Genomic DNA, 19,104 nt, shown 5'->3' with positions numbered 1-19,104 from the left:
AGTATTCACTAGGGATACGTTGCTACTCTTCTTTTTCTTCAGAGTAACTTTCTAGCATGCCCAGTCTACCATGAACTTCTCAAATTTGTTGTTGATGTGTCTTCTAATGGCTCAGGATGATTTTTTTCCCCTTCAGGGTGTGGTGAATTTTGGGCATGAGTGGTAGCTGGGTATCCCAATGGCACCTTTGGGCTCAAGTGGTTTTGCAGGGTATCCCAAATGATGCATTCTGTTTACTTTGAGCAGCAGTTGCCCATGTATCAGTTGTTTCAGGGTGAATTAATCTGGCCCCCAAATGTGCACTGTCTCCAGACATGTCCAGATGAGCCCCAAGCTGGAAGTCTGTGAATCCCCTGCGGACGCGAAGGCTGTCATAACTCAACAGTGGGTCCTACCCTGTCAGAGCTCCGCTGTTCGGTGTTCCGAGTTTTCTCTGTGGAGAGAGTTTGTAGGCCAGTAGCCAGTACTGCCGTAACATACCAGTCACGTTCACTGATAAAGCAAAATTTGTAACTGAAAGTGAGACAAAAATTGTCCTTGTCTCTTCTGGCCTGTCTCTCTGATGCCCCTAAACTTACAGAAAGTTCATATTGTCAGAACAGTTTTTGTAGGCAGAAGGTTAGAGTCTCTAGTTTTGCCACATGATTTGCTAACCTCTGCTTACTAAAACCATTACTTATCACTCAGATATCTCTAGACATTACCATAGTTATAACTCTGCTTGATGTAAAACAACCTGTTTATCTTCCTGGCTAACATATTGTATAAGCATAGGAGAATATCTGCCAGAAATTTATTGTTTGAAACATAGGAGGAACTTCCTCTTAAACAGTTTTGTTCTTGTATTTATTTGAGAAAGAACAAGTTGAAGGAATTATTAGTTAAAGAAGAAGTCAAATGATTTAAATCAGACCTTGTGTATGAATGCTTACATGTGTGTTATTTATTGAAGAAAATGTGTTTCAATTTGGGAACTGGAAACTTGGATATTTAATTTTAATTATATTTTTATTTATTTAAAAAGTAGAGGTTTTCTTTCATTATTGATTTAATTCTTTCATCCCATAAAATGACTTAACCTAATTTGCCCTGCCTGTTTTGGTTAAGACACAGGGAAGCACCTTAAATCTGATAATTTCTAAATTACATAATTTTAAGAGGCGTTCTTTCCACTTATATGAACTACAAAGAAAAAAGAAATCCAGCTAGAAATCATTTCACCTTTTTGCTGTAAAATTTTAAAATAGGTTTGTGACATGACAGTATAAATTTTCTTGCTAGATGCTAATGATAAATTTTATCATCTATATGAGGACTTAAATATTAATTGGGGATAGTTAATGAGTTGATCTGCTCATGCTCATATTTGAGATCTTGTGGTATCATATTCTGAGATAGGGTAGTTTCCCATTTTTTGTGTGTGTTAAACTTGTACTCAACCCTTATTTTATATTGTAAATATTTGACTTAATATAAATTATTTTTATGCAAAGTTAAGGATCTAGAGTTTTATTTAACTTCATCTTAGTATGCCCAGGAAAATAACTGGACAAAGGTTGTGGATAGGGCTTTTCCCTGCCTTTTTACCTTTTAAATTTGTACGGTTGAATACACCAGGATATTAAGATAAAACCTGTGGACTTGTACAGAGATTAGAGTTTAATTTTAGTTACAAAAGTGAAGAAATCTTTTCAAAGGTCTTATAGAATACACTTTTATTTTCTTGATGAAATAGTATCTAGGTAGTTGGTTAATAATCAGCTTGTTTTTGTGTTGGGACAGTTGAGAAGAAATGAACTTTGATCCCAGTCACTTAAACTACCTCCATGGTGAAACTGAACTCATTTCATTTAATACTTAATGTCTCTATGTTAGGAGAACTTCTTAGAAGATAACAATTATGTTTACATTTAGATATAAAATGTCTAACTTCATCTTTTATGAACAAAGGCTAAGGAGGGAGAATTTGTGAATCTGCATGTGATTTTTTTTTTAATTAAAGGCAAAAAATGATACTGACAGTGAAGGGCTGGACTGAGAAACAGTACCCTGTATTACAACAGAAATGAGGAAAAGAGGTAGTGGGCAACAGAGAACTTTGTCCTGCTCATAGATCCCCCAAGAATCCCTGTCCCCTTCCCCCCAACCTCCTGCCAGAATGTTGGGTTTCAAAGAATGAGCAGATTAACGGATATCAGGGAGTTCTGTGGCCTGGACTGAGGATAAGGATAATTTGTCAGAGTTAAAGTACTGGCTGAATCATTAAAGACTTTCTACTTGGTATATGTCTCTGTGAGGATAAAGAGAACTTAGACAAGGAGCATTAAAGCTGTTGCTGTTTGGACAAAGGCAACAACTGAAGATCAAGAGGGAAGCAAGAGTATAAAGACAGCCTCAAATTTGTAAGACCGAGTTGGGAAGCAGTCACCCATAAGGGAGCCAGATTAGATCTCAATCTCCAAGGTTCAGCATGCCAAGGAAAGCTGCTGCTGATGGACACAGGCCCTGCATCATCAACTGATTCACTAGGGCCATGTCAGTGGCCACCTCTATGAGAGATTCTGCCTCTATACGGCCTTCTCTATGGAAAAGCCAAGTGGCCTTGAAAAAGGGTAAGATCAAGTTTCAGACTTGGGCTCAGCAGAAGAGGGACTTAAGGCTGGGGCCAGTGCCAGGATCTTCATGTATCCGTTTGGGAATTGTGATACTATTGGTGGTTTTCCTGCCAAGTATGTACTGTGACCTGGGATCAGTATATTATACTTTCTATGAAATAATTATTCCCAAGGGGCTGATACTTCAGGAAAGGGATGGCCAAGAGAAAAATACATCCTACATGATATTTATGCAGGGCCAGAAACAGCTGATTCACCTGAAAGTGAAGACAGACTATTTTATCAAGAACTTTCCAGTCTTTAGCTACCACAATGGCACCCTGGGACAAGAAATGCCTTCCATCTCACATGACTGTCACTATGAAGGCTACATAGAAGGACTCCCGGGTTCTTTCGTTTCTGTCAACACCTGTTCAGGCCTCAGGGGCATCCTGATTAAGGAGGGAAAATCCTATGGCATTGAGCCCATGGGCTCTTCAAGACGGTTTGAACATGTGTTGTACACCATGGCTCATCAAGCACCAGTCTCCTGCAGTGTCACTTCCAAAGACAGCCCAGTGGGGTCCACCAGCCAACAACAAGGGAGCAGGAAGCCTGGCGGTCTACAGGAGCTGTCCTACTTGTGGTCACTCACCAAGTATGTGGAGATGTTTGTTGTGGTCAACAACCAGCGGTTCCGAATGTGGGGCAGTAACGTCAATGAGACGGTCCAGAGAGTGATGCACATCATTGCCCTGGCCAACAGCTTCACTAGGGGAATAAACACAGAGGTGGTGCTGGCTGGAATGGAGATTTGGACCGAGGGGGACCTCATAGAGGTCCCAGTGGACCTGCACGTTACACTCGGGAATTTCAACAGCTGGAGACAAGAGAAGCTCCTCCATCGTGTGAAGCATGATGTTGCCCACATGATTGTCGGACAGCATCCTGCACAGGGTATGGGACAGGCATTTCTCAATGGTGCCTGCTCAAGTGGGTTTGCAGCAGCGGTTGAATCCTTCCATCATGAAGATGTCCTGCTGTTTGCAGCGCTCATGGTCCATGAGCTTGGGCACAACTTGGGTATTCGGCACGACCACTCAGCCTGCATTTGTAAAGACAAACCCCTCTGCCTCATGCGTGACAATATCACTAAAGAAAGTGGCTTCAGCAACTGTAGCTCTGAGGACTTCTACCAGTTCCTCCAGGAACACAGAGGGGCCTGCCTATTTAACAACCCTCAGCGGCACAAAGGCCGCTTGCGTAGGGATTCCTACTGTGGAAATGGTGTGGTGGAGGGTGAGGAGCAGTGTGACTGTGGTTCTGCCTGTTACACTGACCCGTGCTGTGACCAAACATGTAGCCTGAAGGGGAGTGCAGAATGTAGTGATGGACTCTGCTGTTTTGGTTGCCGACTGAAGAATAAGGGATTCATGTGCCGTTCTGCTTTGGGAGAGTGTGACCTCCCAGAGTATTGTGATGGTACCTCTGCAGAGTGCCCCACAGACACCTATAAGCAAGATGGGACGTCGTGCGGTAGAGTGCATTATTGTGTTGGGGGTCAATGCAGGAACCCTGATAATCAATGCATGGCTATGTATGGGGACACTGCACGGTCAGCCCCAGAAAACTGTTACATTTCAATGAACAGCAAAGGGGACCGGTTTGGAAACTGTGGCCGTCCCACCTCGGCAATGTCAAGATATGTTAAGTGTTTTGATGATAATGTATTTTGTGGGAAAATTATATGTACAAATATTAGACGGGTCCCATCCATCAAACCCCATCACACACTGATCCAGATTCCTTATGAAGATGACTTCTGCTGGAGCTTGGATGTCTATAACATTACTGATATCCCTGATGAGGGAGATGTGCACTCTGGCACTGCTTGTGCCCCAAACAAAGTCTGCATGAATTACTCCTGCACTGATCATGCTGTGCTCAACTATGACTGCAGACCAGCAGAAATGTGCAATGGGAGAGGAGTCTGTAACAATGTAAGGCACTGCCACTGTGAGGCTGGCTATGCACCCCCTGACTGCACGACTCCAGGAAATGGGGGGAGTGTGGACAGTGGTTCCCCTGCTAAACCAACTGTTGAAAATCTAAGTGAAGGTGAAGGTGGCAGTCCTGCTAAACTTAAGACTGAATTTCAAAATCTTGGTATTATAGTTTTCATACTCCCTTCATTTCTTTTACTATTATTGATATTATTAATATGTTGCATTAGTCTTAATGCTGGAATTGAGTCAGTAGAGACCCCAGGGGCCTCCACAACATTGAGTTCAGAGCATACCATTTTTGAATCAGAGAATATCCCATCAGAGGAGGGCCTCCCACCAGAGGAGCCCCCACCACCAGAGGAGCCCCCGCCACCAGAGGAGCCACCACCACCGGCGGAGCCTCCCCCACCTGAGGCGCCTCCCCCACCTGAGGAGCCTCCCCCACCGGCGGAGCCTCCCCCACCTGAGGAGCCTCCGCCAGCGGCGCCTCCCCCACCTGAGGAGCCTCCTCCACCAGAGTCATAAGTGATGGTAGCAATGGAAGCACAGAAATAACCAAAAGTAGAAGAGTAGTTGAGGAAGAAGCCAAAGAATATCAAATACCTCAAGTACTGAGTAGGAATGGAAGGTTAGAAAGGCAAAGAGAAAGTGAGAATTGATGGCTCTAGTAGTGCTGATGGGGCTGTGTAATCTACAGAAATACTATGTAGGAAGAGAACTCCTGCTTTCAATATTTACTTTAGTAATTTGATTATATATTCATATATGAAATCGTACATGAAACATTCTGTATTTTTGCTTTTCCCCATTTCATGAAACTAAGTTTTTCTCATGGATCATTGCTAGTTATTTCATTTAGGCCACTTTTTGATCTGAAATTTTTTTCACGGGGTACCATCTTCCATCTACATTGTTTGACATAATGTATTATCTATACCTATAGTAATATTACTATAGGTACAGATAATACCATTTTCCATCTACATTGTTTGAATAATGTATTATCTGTACCTATATTACTGGATTATTCAAACCAGTGACAACAATGCATTATTTTAGGAACATTATCTATTGAGTACTTTGATTTGCCCTAACCGTTTCTATTCCTGAAAGAGATAATTTAAAATAAAGAAATAAGCAAATAAATACAAGGTTATTTGCAGATTAAGCATCATTTCAGACTCCATGCAGCCTAGTACTTGGGGTTTCTTTAATTTGGGCTTTCTGGAAGGGGTTATATCTGATCCAGGGTGGTCTGATCACCCTGGGTCTGGGATAATTGAGGTAAGTGCTGAGATCATATTTGTGGTATTTGTTTTTTCCTTAAATTCTATATTGAAGTTGATATTTTGTCTATTAACAACTCATAGGAATGTTTCTGTGTGGTACTTATTTTCGTGTGGTAGTTATTTGCTAAGACAGCACAAAATATATGCAATAATATTACCCATCCTGGGCAAGACACTATGCTAGATAGACACTTTGCATTTGTTGTCTTAATAAATCCTCTCATTCACCCTATGAGGCCTTCATCTTGTACACGAGGAAACAGAGACCAAAAAGCTGGTACGGGGTGGGGCCTGCACCCCACCCCAGGTATGACTGAAAGTATGTTCTTCACTGTCTCATGAGCTTTTGCTTCAGTAAAGAAAAAAAGAAAGTGACCAGGGAGACATTTGACATGTTTTTGCTTGCCCAGAACATGGCTTCTTATTTGGTGACACTAATGAAACAAAAGCCACACTTTGTAGTCATTATCAATGAAAGTGTCCTTTTCCTATTCCATTCTGACATCATGGCACAGCAGATTTGTATCTTGTTCAGCTCTGAGGGCCCCGCTCATTGTAAGTGCTCAGTAAATGTTGACCAAGTGAAGGATTTAACCAGAGCCAACCATAGGATAGGAAAGTAACCACTTTGGATGCCACTTGCTAGGTCTAGACATGACACAGCCAAAACCTTGCTCAGGTGCAGTGTTGCTACAGGTTGAGTTTCAGAGAAGTTCCTTAGCATCAGTCCCTGATGATCCATATGCTGAGTCCCTCTTTTAACTGCCCACCCTATGTGAGCAGATAAGAGCAAACAAAAGAATAAGACCTGGCTTCTGCTTTTAAGAAGCTTATGTTAATTATTTTGGTGTAACAATCCTAAACATCAGAGCAAAATCCAAAATCAAGCCTTCAGTTATATAAGTTTTCAAGTCACAAGATCTGCTGGTAACCAAATCTCAGAATGTTGTATGCCAGAGATCAAGATTCATGGAAAAAAATGCTGTTGGTCGTCACCCAAGAGCTCCAAGAACAAGGATAGAACGGGGTAACTGAGTGCCTCCAAATATAAACTTGTCATTAGAGACTTGGAAAAGGTGTGGAGGATTTCTGCCGAGAAGCACTTCAGTGACCAGAAGGGGTAACCTTCCTGACTGTGCACATGCGGATGGTGAGTATACTAAAAGATAATAAACATCACGTATTTTCAAAACTTAACAAACACAAGGGAATCATGATTTAGGTACAGGGTAATCATTCTTATCTAATTTAATGGCATGTGTTAAGGACCAAAAGTCAGGTAGATATTTGGGAATCCATCAGTAAGACCTATTTAGGATTTCACAATATTTGACAAAAATTTAGCAAATATAGAAATTGTATAGACTTTTTAATTTTTCATTGCTGTTCTTATGACTAACCCTCAGGTGTACAAGACCAGTCTAAAAGCAGGAAACAGCTCTTTGAATGAAGTCCTTTGAAAAAGTGACAAAATTGGACATATTTATATATTGCAAGGTGAATCTTAAAATATGTGAAATCCCCAAACTCCAGGGATTGACAGTTGAAGCTCTTTAGGATAGACTATACCAGGGAAGTGACTGTTTTTTGTTATTGTTAATCCTCACCCGAGTATATTTTTCCATTGATCTTTTTTTTAAAAATATATTTTATTGATTTTTTTACAGAGAGGACGAGAGAGGGATAGAGAGTTAGAAACATCGATGAGAGAGAAACATCAATCAGCTGCATCCTGCACATCTCCCACTGGAAATGTGCCTGCAACCAAAGTACATGCCCTTGACCAGAATTGAACCTGGGACCTTTCAGTCCGCAGGCCGATGCTCTATCCACTGAGCCAAACCAGTTAGGGCTCCATTGATCTTTTAGAGAGAGTGGAAGGAAGAGGGAAAGAAGAGAGAAACATTGATGTGAGAGAGAAACATTGATTGGTTGCCTCTTGCACATTCCCCGACCAGGGCCTGGCCCCGACCAGGGGATGAGCCTGCAACCAAGATATGTGCCCTCGACTGGAAACAAACTTGGGACCCTTTGGTCTGTAGGCCAATGCTCTATCCACTGAGCCAAAACAGCTAGGGCGAGAAGTGACCAATTTTTAAGTGGGCAGGAGAGAAGGTAGGATAATTGGGTCTGGAAGTGCCAGGTTCGCAGTTCAGTGTTCTGTATTATGTGTAACTGCTTCTATGCAGTGCGGACTCTTTCACCTGATTCCTCTCCCCATTATGTCTGGGTGATTCTGAGGGATGCTAGCTTACAGGTTCCAATAATCTGTGTTGCTAGTCTCTCAAGTCCCAGCCAGTTGCTGCCCCAGGAGACTCTGACAGTGACTGCTTGCTGTCCTTAATCTGCCTTCCATGGGTGGCTACTGTCCTCTCTGTGCCTGCTCAGGCCATGAAAACCCAGACCCTTCCCTTATTCTCCAAAGTATAGCTCAGTCCAGGCTCTAGATTTTTATCCAGATTTGTGGAAACAAAGGACAATTACAAAGTTGAAAAGAACAAATTTGATGTTACCAATATTGTTCCTGAAGTCCAGAAGTCATGGCCCTCCCTGGGAGACTTGTACAGGTCCCTTTTCTTTGGATGTCCCCACCTGACATCTTTTCTTGTCCCTGTAGGACATGCTTTTTAGTGTTGTTCTTATAACTTGCAATCAAACTCTACTCTCTTCTCTAGGGCTCAATGGAAGGAAAAATAAAATATTTACGTTAAACAGGGATGACATTATCAATGTCAGAGGGACGCTAAAGTTTTACATTACAAAGTTGCAAAACTTTTTGAAAACGTACATAATTTTTTTAAAACTTCTGGTGTTTATGAACGTAATATCAAAGAGAATTTTGGTGTTTCCATTGGGCAAATATGTTCACTGACATGTTTTTTTAAAAGCAAAAGCAGACTTCTACCAAGAATGTTTGCAAAATGCTGATGCTTTAAAATTAATACTCCCCTTGCTTCTGGACATTAAGCTTTACATATTTAAAAATGTTTTTCATTGATTTTTAGAGATAAAGGAACAGAGAGAGAGAAACATCATTGTGAGAATGTAACATCGATTGACTGCCTCCTACTAGGGATTTAGCCCGAAACTAGCCTGGGCATGTTCCCTGAACGGGCATCAAACTGGCAACCTTTTGGTGCATGGGATGATGCCCAACCAACTGAGCCACACCAGCCAGGGTAAGCTTTACATTTTTAGAACTATGGAAGAATTTTTGAAAAAATCCATTACCACCTTTCATATTTAATAAAATTATGGAAGTCTTGCATGAGGTTATGCTAGAATGAAATAAATGAGGATATGAAGTTTTTGAATCAATTTGTGTACAACAAGGCCACAGTGGCTCTTCTTAGAAAATATTAAATTATTTAAGAAGAGAACATCAGAGATGGAATCATGGCTGATAAAGTGTTTGCAACCTCATGCTTGGTTCATTTAACTGGTCTCTCTAAGGTTCTTACTTTCAAATCAGTCTCTCTGTCTCTCCCCTTTCCATTTCTCTCTCTCTAAAAATCAATAGAAAAATCTTTTTTTTAAAAAAGTGGAAAGACAGAATGAGAGAAAATATTTGCAAATCATATCTGATAGAGACCAGTACCCAGGAAATATTTTTAAAAAAATATATTTTCTTGATTTTTTTACAGAGAGGAAGGGAGAGGGATAGAGAGTTAGAAACATTGATGAGAGAGAAACATCCATCAGCTGCCTCCTGCACACTCCCTACTGGGGATGTGCCCGCTACCAAGGTACATGCGCTTGACCAGAATTGAACCTGGGACCCTTGAGTCCGAAGGCCGATGCTCTATCCACTGAACCAAACTGGTTAGGGCCTCAGGAAATATTAATGAGTCTTAGAAGTAAGAAAAGGACACCCAATTTTATAAGGGAAAAGATGTAAATAGACATTTCTACAAAGATGATAGTGACCAAAAAGAATATGAAAAGGTGTGTAACATCGTTAATTATTAAGGAATTGCAGATCAAAACTACGAGATATCACTTCACATCCACTAGAATGGCTATAATTTAAAAAGTAGAAAATAACAAATATCAGTGATAGGAGGAATTGGAAGCTGCATTCATTGCTGGCAGAAATGTGAAATTGTGTAGCTGCTTGGGAAATTCCTTCAGAGGATAAACAGAGTTCTCACATGACCAAACAATTCCACTCCTAAGTATCTACCTAAGACAAATGCAAACATATGTCCATGCAAAAATTTGTACTCAAATGTCCATAGCAGTATTATTCACATTAGGCCCAAAGTAGTAACAACCAAAATGTTCATCAACAGATGTATCTAAAAGTAAAATGTGGTATATCCACATGAAAAGAACATTATTTGGCCAAAAGAAAGGGAATTTTGATGCAATTTTCCTCATGGCTAATCCTTGGAAACGTTATGCTAGGTGAAATAAGCCAGCCACAGAAGATTCCCACATGTAGGATTCCACTGCTATGAAGTGTCTAGAATAGACAAAATCATTGAGTAGAGTAGTGGTAGCCATGAGCTGTGGGGAGGGGAAGATGGGGAGTGACTAATAATAGATACTAGTGTTTTGCTTAGGGGTGAGAAAATGTTTTAAAATTGATTTTGTGACACTTGTATAATTTTCTAAGCACACTACAATCTTCTGGTGTGTACACTTTCAAGGATGAGTATTATGTCAATTATATCCTAACAAAGGTATGATTAAAAAAGCAAATAAAATTTAAAAATTCTGTGATGCATGTTTAGGAAGCAAATTGAGAAAGAAAAGTCACAATGTAGTTACCATAAAAGACAGAGGCAGGATTATCTCTGAAGCAGGAGGACATGTGATTGGCAATGGCACATGGGTGACTTCGAGCTAAAACTATTGATTACTTGATCAGAGTTGGACTTATGTAGCTTTCTCTTCTCTCTCTCTCTTTCTCTCTCTCATATTCATAATATAAAATTAACCCTCTTTACTATTTCTAAGTGTATAGTTCAGTGGCATTAAGTACATTTACATGGTTGTGTAACTATCACCACCATCCACTTCCAGAATGTTTTCATAATCTCAAACTGAAACTGTCTTCACGAACCAGTCTTATTACTCTTTCCCCAGCTTCTGTAACCTCTACTTCTTCACTTTCTGTTTCTACCAACTTGACTACTCAAGAAGCATCATATAAATTAAGTCATAATACATGTGTCCTTTTCTTTTTTTTAAAAAAAAAATGTATTTTTATGGATTTCAGAGAGAAAGGGAGAGAGAGAGATAGAAACATCAATGGTGAGAGAGAATCATTGTTCGGCTGCCTCCTGCACACCCCACACTGGGGATCAAGACCACAACCTGGGAATGTGCCCTTCACCAAAATCGAACCCGGGACCCTTCATTCTGCAGGCAGATGCTCTATCCACTGAGCAAAACCGGCTAGGACACATGTATCCTCTGTGCTGAATTGTTCACTCTTAAATAATTTACTGAAAATATATTTATGTTTTATTCACATTGTGTGACTGTACTATGATTCAAAATTTAAATTTCAGAAAAGAAAAAGTAGTGGTGCAAATTGGAACAGAATGCATATATATATTTCCAGTTTCAGTATGAAACAGAGAGGAGATACTGGATGTCAACTGGAGAGTGATGTGGGCTAAGAGTGATGGTTTGATAAAGATAAACCTTATAGCATATAATGAGATTAGGTCCAATGGATGAACAGATGTTTCAGATATAAAACACAAAAGGGACAGTTGGAATAGTTAAGTCCATGAGAAACTGTTAAGGGAAGTAGACCCCACACACAAGCAGCAAATTGGCCTTAGATTGGAGTACGGACAATTTATCTACCAGAGTCAGAGGAAAATTTAGATACAGGCAACTCAAGTGGTGCCTCCATGTGAAAGTACTTTTGATTGCTTTTTTTTCTCTCAATAAAATATGAGGCACGAAGACATTAGGAAAGTGAACTGACCAGCAAAATGTAGGAAGAGGGAGATACATTTTGAGGTCATGAATGTGCCATTCATCAGCATAATTGTGGGTTTTTCTATAGACACTTTGACTCTTTCAGGACAGACATGAAGTGAGCACAAACAAATAACATACAACAGATGATACATTATAGCATCATTACCCGAGAGTCATTTATTCATTCAATAAGTAATTGTAGTTAATCTCTTTTTTTAAAAAATGTTTTTACAAAGAGATAAGAAAGAGATAGAAACATCAATGAGAGGGAAAAATCAACATGGATGGGCTCATGCACGATGTGGGCTGGCCATCGTGCTTGAAACCAGGGCATGTGTCCTGATCCCGAATCCAATCAGCAACTCCTGGTGCATAGGTTGACACTCAACCAATGAGCGACCCTGGCCTGGCTAATTCTTCTATTCTTAAACTTGGATGTACTAGTATAAGGATGAAAACAGAAGTGGGCATTGAACAAATGTAGGTCATTTTCAAACACAGGGGAGACTTTGTGATACCTAGTCTTCAATTGGCATTATCATAGGATACTGCTATGTCTGGGCCATCCAGAGAAGGGTGTGTACCTGGAGTTACCAGCCAATGTGCCCATGAAAATCACACATAAGAGAAGGCTACTCTGTTGGCCTCTCCCAACACATTTTTCGACAGTGTTATAAATAGAAGTTGAGAGACTGAATTTTGATTATGTTAAAAAAAAAAGTGGAGTATTGTCCCTTGCCCCATGATCATCAACCCATTTAGGTCTACCCTGAGGCACAGGACAGCCACCTCCTGTCTTTTCTAACAGCCTGTCTTCAGAGATGTGCATAACACTATAAAGCCTCATTGAGAGATCAATAAGATCCTGAATTTGATGCACATATGTTACAGAGCAAGAGTTTTAGAAGAGGGGAAATGGGCAATGGAGTGTGCCCACCAATGATCTCCAAGCCCCCTGGTCTGGAACATTAGTAGTTAGCTGAGCAACGGACACAGGAGGGGTGGAAGTTCCGTGTGGCACAGTTGAGGAAGGCACAGAGTTTTTGTTTCCTCTCCCAGGGTTTAGAGTCGTTCTTGGTAATTACATCACCACAATATCAAAGGACTGTAGCCAAGGATCACTGAAGCTAATGCTACGGAACGAAGCCACAAAAAGCACACTATCTGAAGGATAAAAGAGGTCAGAGAGACTAGAAAGGACACAGGCAGAGGTAGGCAGTACCCACCCTTTATGCAGCCAGCCAACACCTGCAGCTAATCCCAGTGCCTAACAGTCTGCATGTCAAGGAATGCTTCTGCTTAAGGACACAAGCCCTGCATCAGCCACTGATTCATTGGGGCCATGTCAGTGCCCACCTACTCTACAGAGGAACCAAGAGGTTATGTATGAGACTAGCAGAGTGCTTCAGACCTGGGCTGCCCAGATGAAGGGCCTGGTGCTGGTACTGGTGCCTGGATCCTCACCTGTCAGGTTGGGGATTGTGCTGGTGTTGGTACTGAGTTTCCTGCCAAGTTTGTGCAGTGACCTGGGATCAGCATATTACTCATCCTATGAAATAGTCATCCCCAAGGCTCTGACAGTTGAGGGAAGGCAAGACACAAGGCAAAAGGCATCTTATGTGATATCTATGCAGGGTCAAAAACAGGTGATTCACCTGAAAGTGAAGACAGACTATTTTATCAAGAACTTTCCAGTCTTCAGCTACCACAATGGCATCCTGGGACAAGAAATGCCTTCCATCTCACATGACTGTCACTATGAAGGCTACATAGAAGGACTCCCCGGTTCTTTCGTTTCTGTCAACACCTGTTCAGGCCTCAGGGGCATCCTGATTAAGGAGGGAAAATCCTATGGCATTGAGCCCATGGGCTCTTCAAGACGGTTTGAACATGTGTTGTACACCATGGCTCATCAAGCACCAGTCTCCTGCAGTGTCACTTCCAAAGACAGCCCAGTGGTGTCCACCAGCCAACAACAAGGGAGCAGGAAGCCTGCCGGTCTACAGGAGCTGTCCTACTTGTGGTCACTCACCAAGTATGTGGAGATGTTTGTTGTGGTCAACAACCAGCGGTTCCAAATGTGGGGCAGTAACGTCAATGAGACGGTCCAGAGAGTGATGCACATCATTGCCCTGGCCAACAGCTTCACTAGGGGAATAAACACAGAGGTGGTGCTGGCTGGAATGGAGATTTGGACCGAGGGGGACCTCATAGAGGTCCCAGTGGACCTGCAAGTTACACTCGGGAATTTCAACAGCTGGAGACAAGAGAAGCTCCTCCATCGTGTGAAGCATGATGTTGCCCACATGATTGTCGGACAGCATCCTGCACAGGGTATGGGACAGGCATTTCTCAATGGTGCCTGCTCAAGTGGGTTTGCAGCAGCTGTTGAATCCTTCCATCATGAAGATGTCCTGCTGTTTGCAGCGCTCATGGTCCATGAGCTTGGGCACAACTTGGGTATTCGGCACGACCACTCAGCCTGCATTTGTAAAGACAAACCCCTCTGCCTCATGCGTGACAATATCACTAAAGAAAGTGGCTTCAGCAACTGTAGCTCTGAGGACTTCTACCAGTTCCTCCAGGAACACAGAGGGGCCTGCCTATTTAACAACCCTCAGTGGCACAAAGGCCGCTTGCGTAGGGATTCCTACTGTGGAAACGGTGTGGTGGAGGGTGAGGAGCAGTGTGACTGTGGTTCTGCCTGTTACACTGACCCGTGCTGTGACCAAACATGTAGCCTGAAGGGGAGTGCAGAATGTAGTGATGGACTCTGCTGTTTTGGTTGCCGACTGAAGAATAAGGGATTCATGTGCCGTTCTGCTTTGGGAGAGTGTGACCTCCCAGAGTATTGTGATGGTACCTCTGCAGAGTGCCCCACAGACACCTATAAGCAAGATGGGACGTCGTGCGGTAGACTGCACTACTGTGTTGGGGGTCAATGCAGACACCCTGATAATCAATGCATGGCTATATATGGGGACACTGCACGGTCAGCCCCAGAAAACTGTTACATTTCAATGAACAGCAAAGGGGACCGGTTTGGAAATTGTGGCCGTCCCACCTCAGCAATGTCAAGATATGTTAAGTGTTTTGATGATAATGTATTTTGTGGGAAAATTATATGTACAAATATTAGACGGGTCCCATCCATCATCCCATCCATCAAACCCCATCACACACTGATCCAGATTCCTTATGAAGGTGACTTCTGCTGGAGCTTGGATGTCTATAACATTACTGATATCCCTGATGAGGGAGATGTGCACTCTGGCACTGCTTGTGCCCCAAACAAAGTCTGCATGAATTACTCCTGCACTGATCATGCTGTGCTCAACTATGACTGCAGACCAGCAGAAATGTGCAATGGGAGAGGAGTCTGTAACAATGTAAGGCACTGCCACTGTGAGGCTGGCTATGCACCCCCTGACTGCACGACTCCAGGAAATGGGGGTAGTGTGGACAGTGGTTCTCCTGGCAAAACAGAGGTTGAAAATCCAAGGGAGGATGAAAAGAACAGTTATAGTGTTGATCATGAAAATTTTGGCAAAGGTGGTGAGAATAGAAATGAAAATGACAGCAAGGATGTGTTAATGTTTGTATTCCCCTTTTTTGTTTTAGTAATATTTATTTTTTGTTTGTGTATCTTCTTTTACTGTTTTTTATTTTTTGTAATATTTTTCGGTCTAATTATTGGTGCCCGTCTTGGGGCTGACGAGGATTTTTTACAGAACTCACAAGTGGTCCCCAAAAGAAGAGAACACTTGCATAAGAAGAGGATAACGACATTAAGAGAGGAAGGGTCAACAACAGAAAATGAGTAGTGATAGGAAGAAGTCTTCTATAGCAAGCACTTCAGACACTTGGTGGAAGAGGCTCAGTAGAGTAAATGTGAAGTGGGATTGACAGGCGAAGTGGCTCTGATGGGGACTGTAAAGACTATAGAAATGTGCTAATGTAAAGGAGGGATTTTCTTCTATCTTTTACTAATTATATGTGTATAAGTGAAATAATTTATAAAACATTTTATTATATTTTCCTTTTTCACATTTCCATTAAGTCATTTAAATAAACTCTTCTCATGGATCATTCCTATTAAAGTCTTGTCCGAGTTGGCCCAATTTTTTTTTAATATACTTTATTGACTTTTTACAGAGAGGAAGGGAGAGGGATAGAGAGTTAGAAACATCAATGAGAGAGAAGCATCGATCAGCTGCCTCCTGCACACCCCCTACTGGGGATGTGCCAGCAATCAAGGTACATGCCTTTGACTGGAATCGAACTTGGGACCCTTCAGTCCACAGGCTGACACTCTATCCACTGAGCCAAACCCGTTAGGGCAGTTGGGCCAATTTTTGAGTTACCAGTTTTTCAGAGAATGCTACCTTCCATCCTGTTTTTGACATATATATCTGTGCCAGTCTTTTTTTCATCCAAATCACAACTACAGATTGTATTAGGAAGGTTGTTTATTTGATTTGTAGTTCTCATTGAACTGAATAAGTATACCCATGAAATAAAAATATTTTAAATAAAAAAATAGCCCTAACCTGTTTGGCTCAGTGGAGTAAGTGTCGGCCTGCGGACCAAAGGGTCCCAGGTTAGATTCCGTCAAGGGCATGTACCTTGGTTGCAGGTTCCTCCTCTGGTTGGGGCCCAGGTCCTGGTTGGGCATGTGCAGGTGGCAACCAATTGATGTGTTTCTCTCACATCGATGCCTGTCTCTCTCTCTCTCTCTCTCTCTCTCTCTCTCTCTCTCTCTCTCTCTCTTTCTCTCTCTCTTAAAATATATTTTTATTGATTTGAGAGAGGAAGGGAGAGGGAGAAAGATAGAAGCATCAATGATGAGAGAGAATCATTGATCAGCTGCCTCCTGAACAACCCCTACTGGGGACCAGGCCCGCAACCCAGGCATGTGCCTTTGACCGTAATCGAACTCGGGACCCTTCAGTCTGCAGGCCGACGCTCTATCCACTGAGCCAAACCAGCTAGGGCTTCTCTCTTTTTCCCTCTCTCTTCCACTCTCCCTAAAAATCATTGGAAAAATATCGTTGGAGGAGGATTAACAAAATATATAAATAAAAAAGTAAATAGAAAGTAAGTAACAGTGTTCACATAAGGCATCAGTTAGGCTTTCTGTGGCCTATAAACCTTAGATTTGGGACTCTTTGGAAGGGCTCTATCTGATCCAGGGTGGTGTGATCACCGTGTCTGAGTACATGGGAGAGAGTAAGCAACCTAGGCAAGAGGTAAGCTTGTCCACTGCTGAGTCTAGTTGGAAGTATTCCTTTTTCCTATTTCCTTTTTTCTACTTTCCTTATTATATTTATTTCTGATTTCCATTGTTAAGTTAATATTTTATTGCCTGACAATCCAAAGGGACAGAGCATTGGAGGGTTGTTAATTGTTTGTAGGAGAGCACAAAGGATGTAAAATAATATTATCAATTGTGTGCAAGACATTATTCTTTTTTTATTAATATATTTTATTGATTTCTGAGAGGAAGGGAGAGGGAGAGAGAGATAGAAACATCAATGATGAGAAAGAATCACTGGGCATGTGCCCTTGACCAGAAGCATACCTGGGACCCTTAAGCCCGCAGGCCAATGTTCTATCCACTGAGCCAAACCAGCTAGGGGCCAAGAAATCATTCTTAACACTTTATGTTCATTGTCTTAATTTAACCCTCCCATTCACTCTATTAGACCATCTTCTTCCAGATGAGGAAACAAAGACAGAGTTTTGCTTAGAGCTAGTAAAAGGTGGAACCTGAATCCCACCCCATCTATGACTGAATTACCTTCTCCACTGCCTCATGAGCCTTTTCCTTCAGTTAAAAAAAAAAAAAAAAAGTGACCAGGAAGACAACTGACATGTCTACTCGCCCAGAACATGGCTTTTCCCTTATTGACTCTAATGAAACAAAAGCCTTACAAATGGATGCTGCTTTCTACCACATTGTATAGTCATTATCGGTAAAAGTGTCCTTTCCTCATTCCATTCTGACATCATGGAGTGGCAGGTTTGTATCTTGTGTTCAGCTCTGAGGGCCCTGCTGATTGTAAATGCCCAGTAAATGTTGACCAAGGGAAGGATTTAACTAGAGCCAACCTTAGGATAGGATGCAATTCTGCTAAGTTTTACATTACAATGTTGCAAACATTTTTTATTTAAATATTTACATTTTTTAACTTGTCATGTTTACAAACAATTTCAGAATAGAATTTTAGTAATGCACTGGACACCAAATTTCTCACTGACATGTGTTCTCAAAAGCAGGATCAGACTTCTGCCAAAAATGTTTGCAAAATGCTGACTCTTTAAAAACTTTCTTAGAAAGATCCAATACCACTTTTGTTACCTAATAAATATTTAGAAGTCCTGCATGAGGTTGTGCTGGAATGAAATAAATGAGAATATGAAGGTCTTGTATTAGTTTGTAACTTACAATGCCATGGCGGCTCTTCTCACAATTAGAAATTTTTTTTTTAATTATTTAAGAAATGAACATCAGCGGTGGAATCATGACTTACAAAGTGTGTAAAAGCTCATGCCTCTTTCATTGCTGTAATCACCTGGGCGCTCTCAGGTCCTGGCCAAGATAACCCAGAAACTGATTTTGTCTCCAAGTCTGGAGTTCAGGAACTTCCATTGCTTCCCCGTTGTCGAGAGTGCGCAATGTGAACTTGGTGTGGCAATAAAATCCTCTGACTATTGGGAGGTCCATTCCATTGAAATCACAGTCTCCTATGACTTTTGTTCAACATGACCTCAGGCATTTCTGGCCTAGGAACGCCTTCCTCTTTCAGCACTAGCTTTTCCAGTGGCTTTATCTCTGCAGAATGCACACTGATCCTATTCCAGAGGGGCTTTTCTTCCCATTCCTTTCCCTTTCCTGCTCCATGGTTTCCGATGATGTGCTTGCCCCAGGAAGACAGTTGCCTTCTCATTTTCTCTTTTATTAAAAACTTTAAAAGCAATATAAACTAATTATGAGGGGTCCATTCCATGTGCCCCGTCAACCTTCTGCATTTTTTCTAATATCTGGAAAACTCTGGCTAGTTGAAAGTCCAGTTAACCACAGGAATATTTTCTGCAGCCTGGGGATCTACATGTGCATATTTCTGGTAATCCTGAAAGATTCATTCTTGAAGGCAGAGGGATCTTCATCTACTTTCTGTCGAACTGCCTGTATCATATGCAAACTCTTTTGTTTGGGGACCCCCTTCCTGAGCCCCCCTACTATACACTTCTGATAGTGTTCAAGTTGTT

At 41.6% G+C, this 19,104-nt stretch overlaps 2 protein-coding genes across 2 annotated transcripts; both read left to right on the top strand.

Moving 5' to 3' along the window:
• The first annotated feature begins 1,641 nt into the window (after positions 1 to 1,641).
• LOC132221852 (disintegrin and metalloproteinase domain-containing protein 1-like) lies at positions 1,642 to 12,595 on the top strand. The gene has a single exon (XM_059676360.1). The coding sequence runs from the start codon at positions 2,534 to 2,536 to the stop codon at positions 5,123 to 5,125; it is 2,592 nt and encodes an 863-aa protein (XP_059532343.1). The 5' UTR covers positions 1,642 to 2,533; the 3' UTR covers positions 5,126 to 12,595.
• Positions 12,596 to 12,599: 4 nt separating this feature from the next.
• LOC132221853 (disintegrin and metalloproteinase domain-containing protein 1-like) lies at positions 12,600 to 15,812 on the top strand. The gene has a single exon (XM_059676361.1). It carries the CDS (start codon positions 13,122 to 13,124, stop codon positions 15,654 to 15,656), a length of 2,535 nt encoding a protein of 844 aa, XP_059532344.1. The 5' UTR covers positions 12,600 to 13,121; the 3' UTR covers positions 15,657 to 15,812.
• The last annotated feature ends 3,292 nt before the right edge of the window (positions 15,813 to 19,104 follow it).

This window comes from Myotis daubentonii, chromosome 19 (genome assembly GCF_963259705.1).
Source record: "Myotis daubentonii chromosome 19, mMyoDau2.1, whole genome shotgun sequence".
Lineage (NCBI taxonomy): Eukaryota > Metazoa > Chordata > Mammalia > Chiroptera > Vespertilionidae > Myotis > Myotis daubentonii.
Note: the sequence above shows the minus strand (reverse complement) of the source record. Positions and strands in the feature narration are given on the sequence as shown.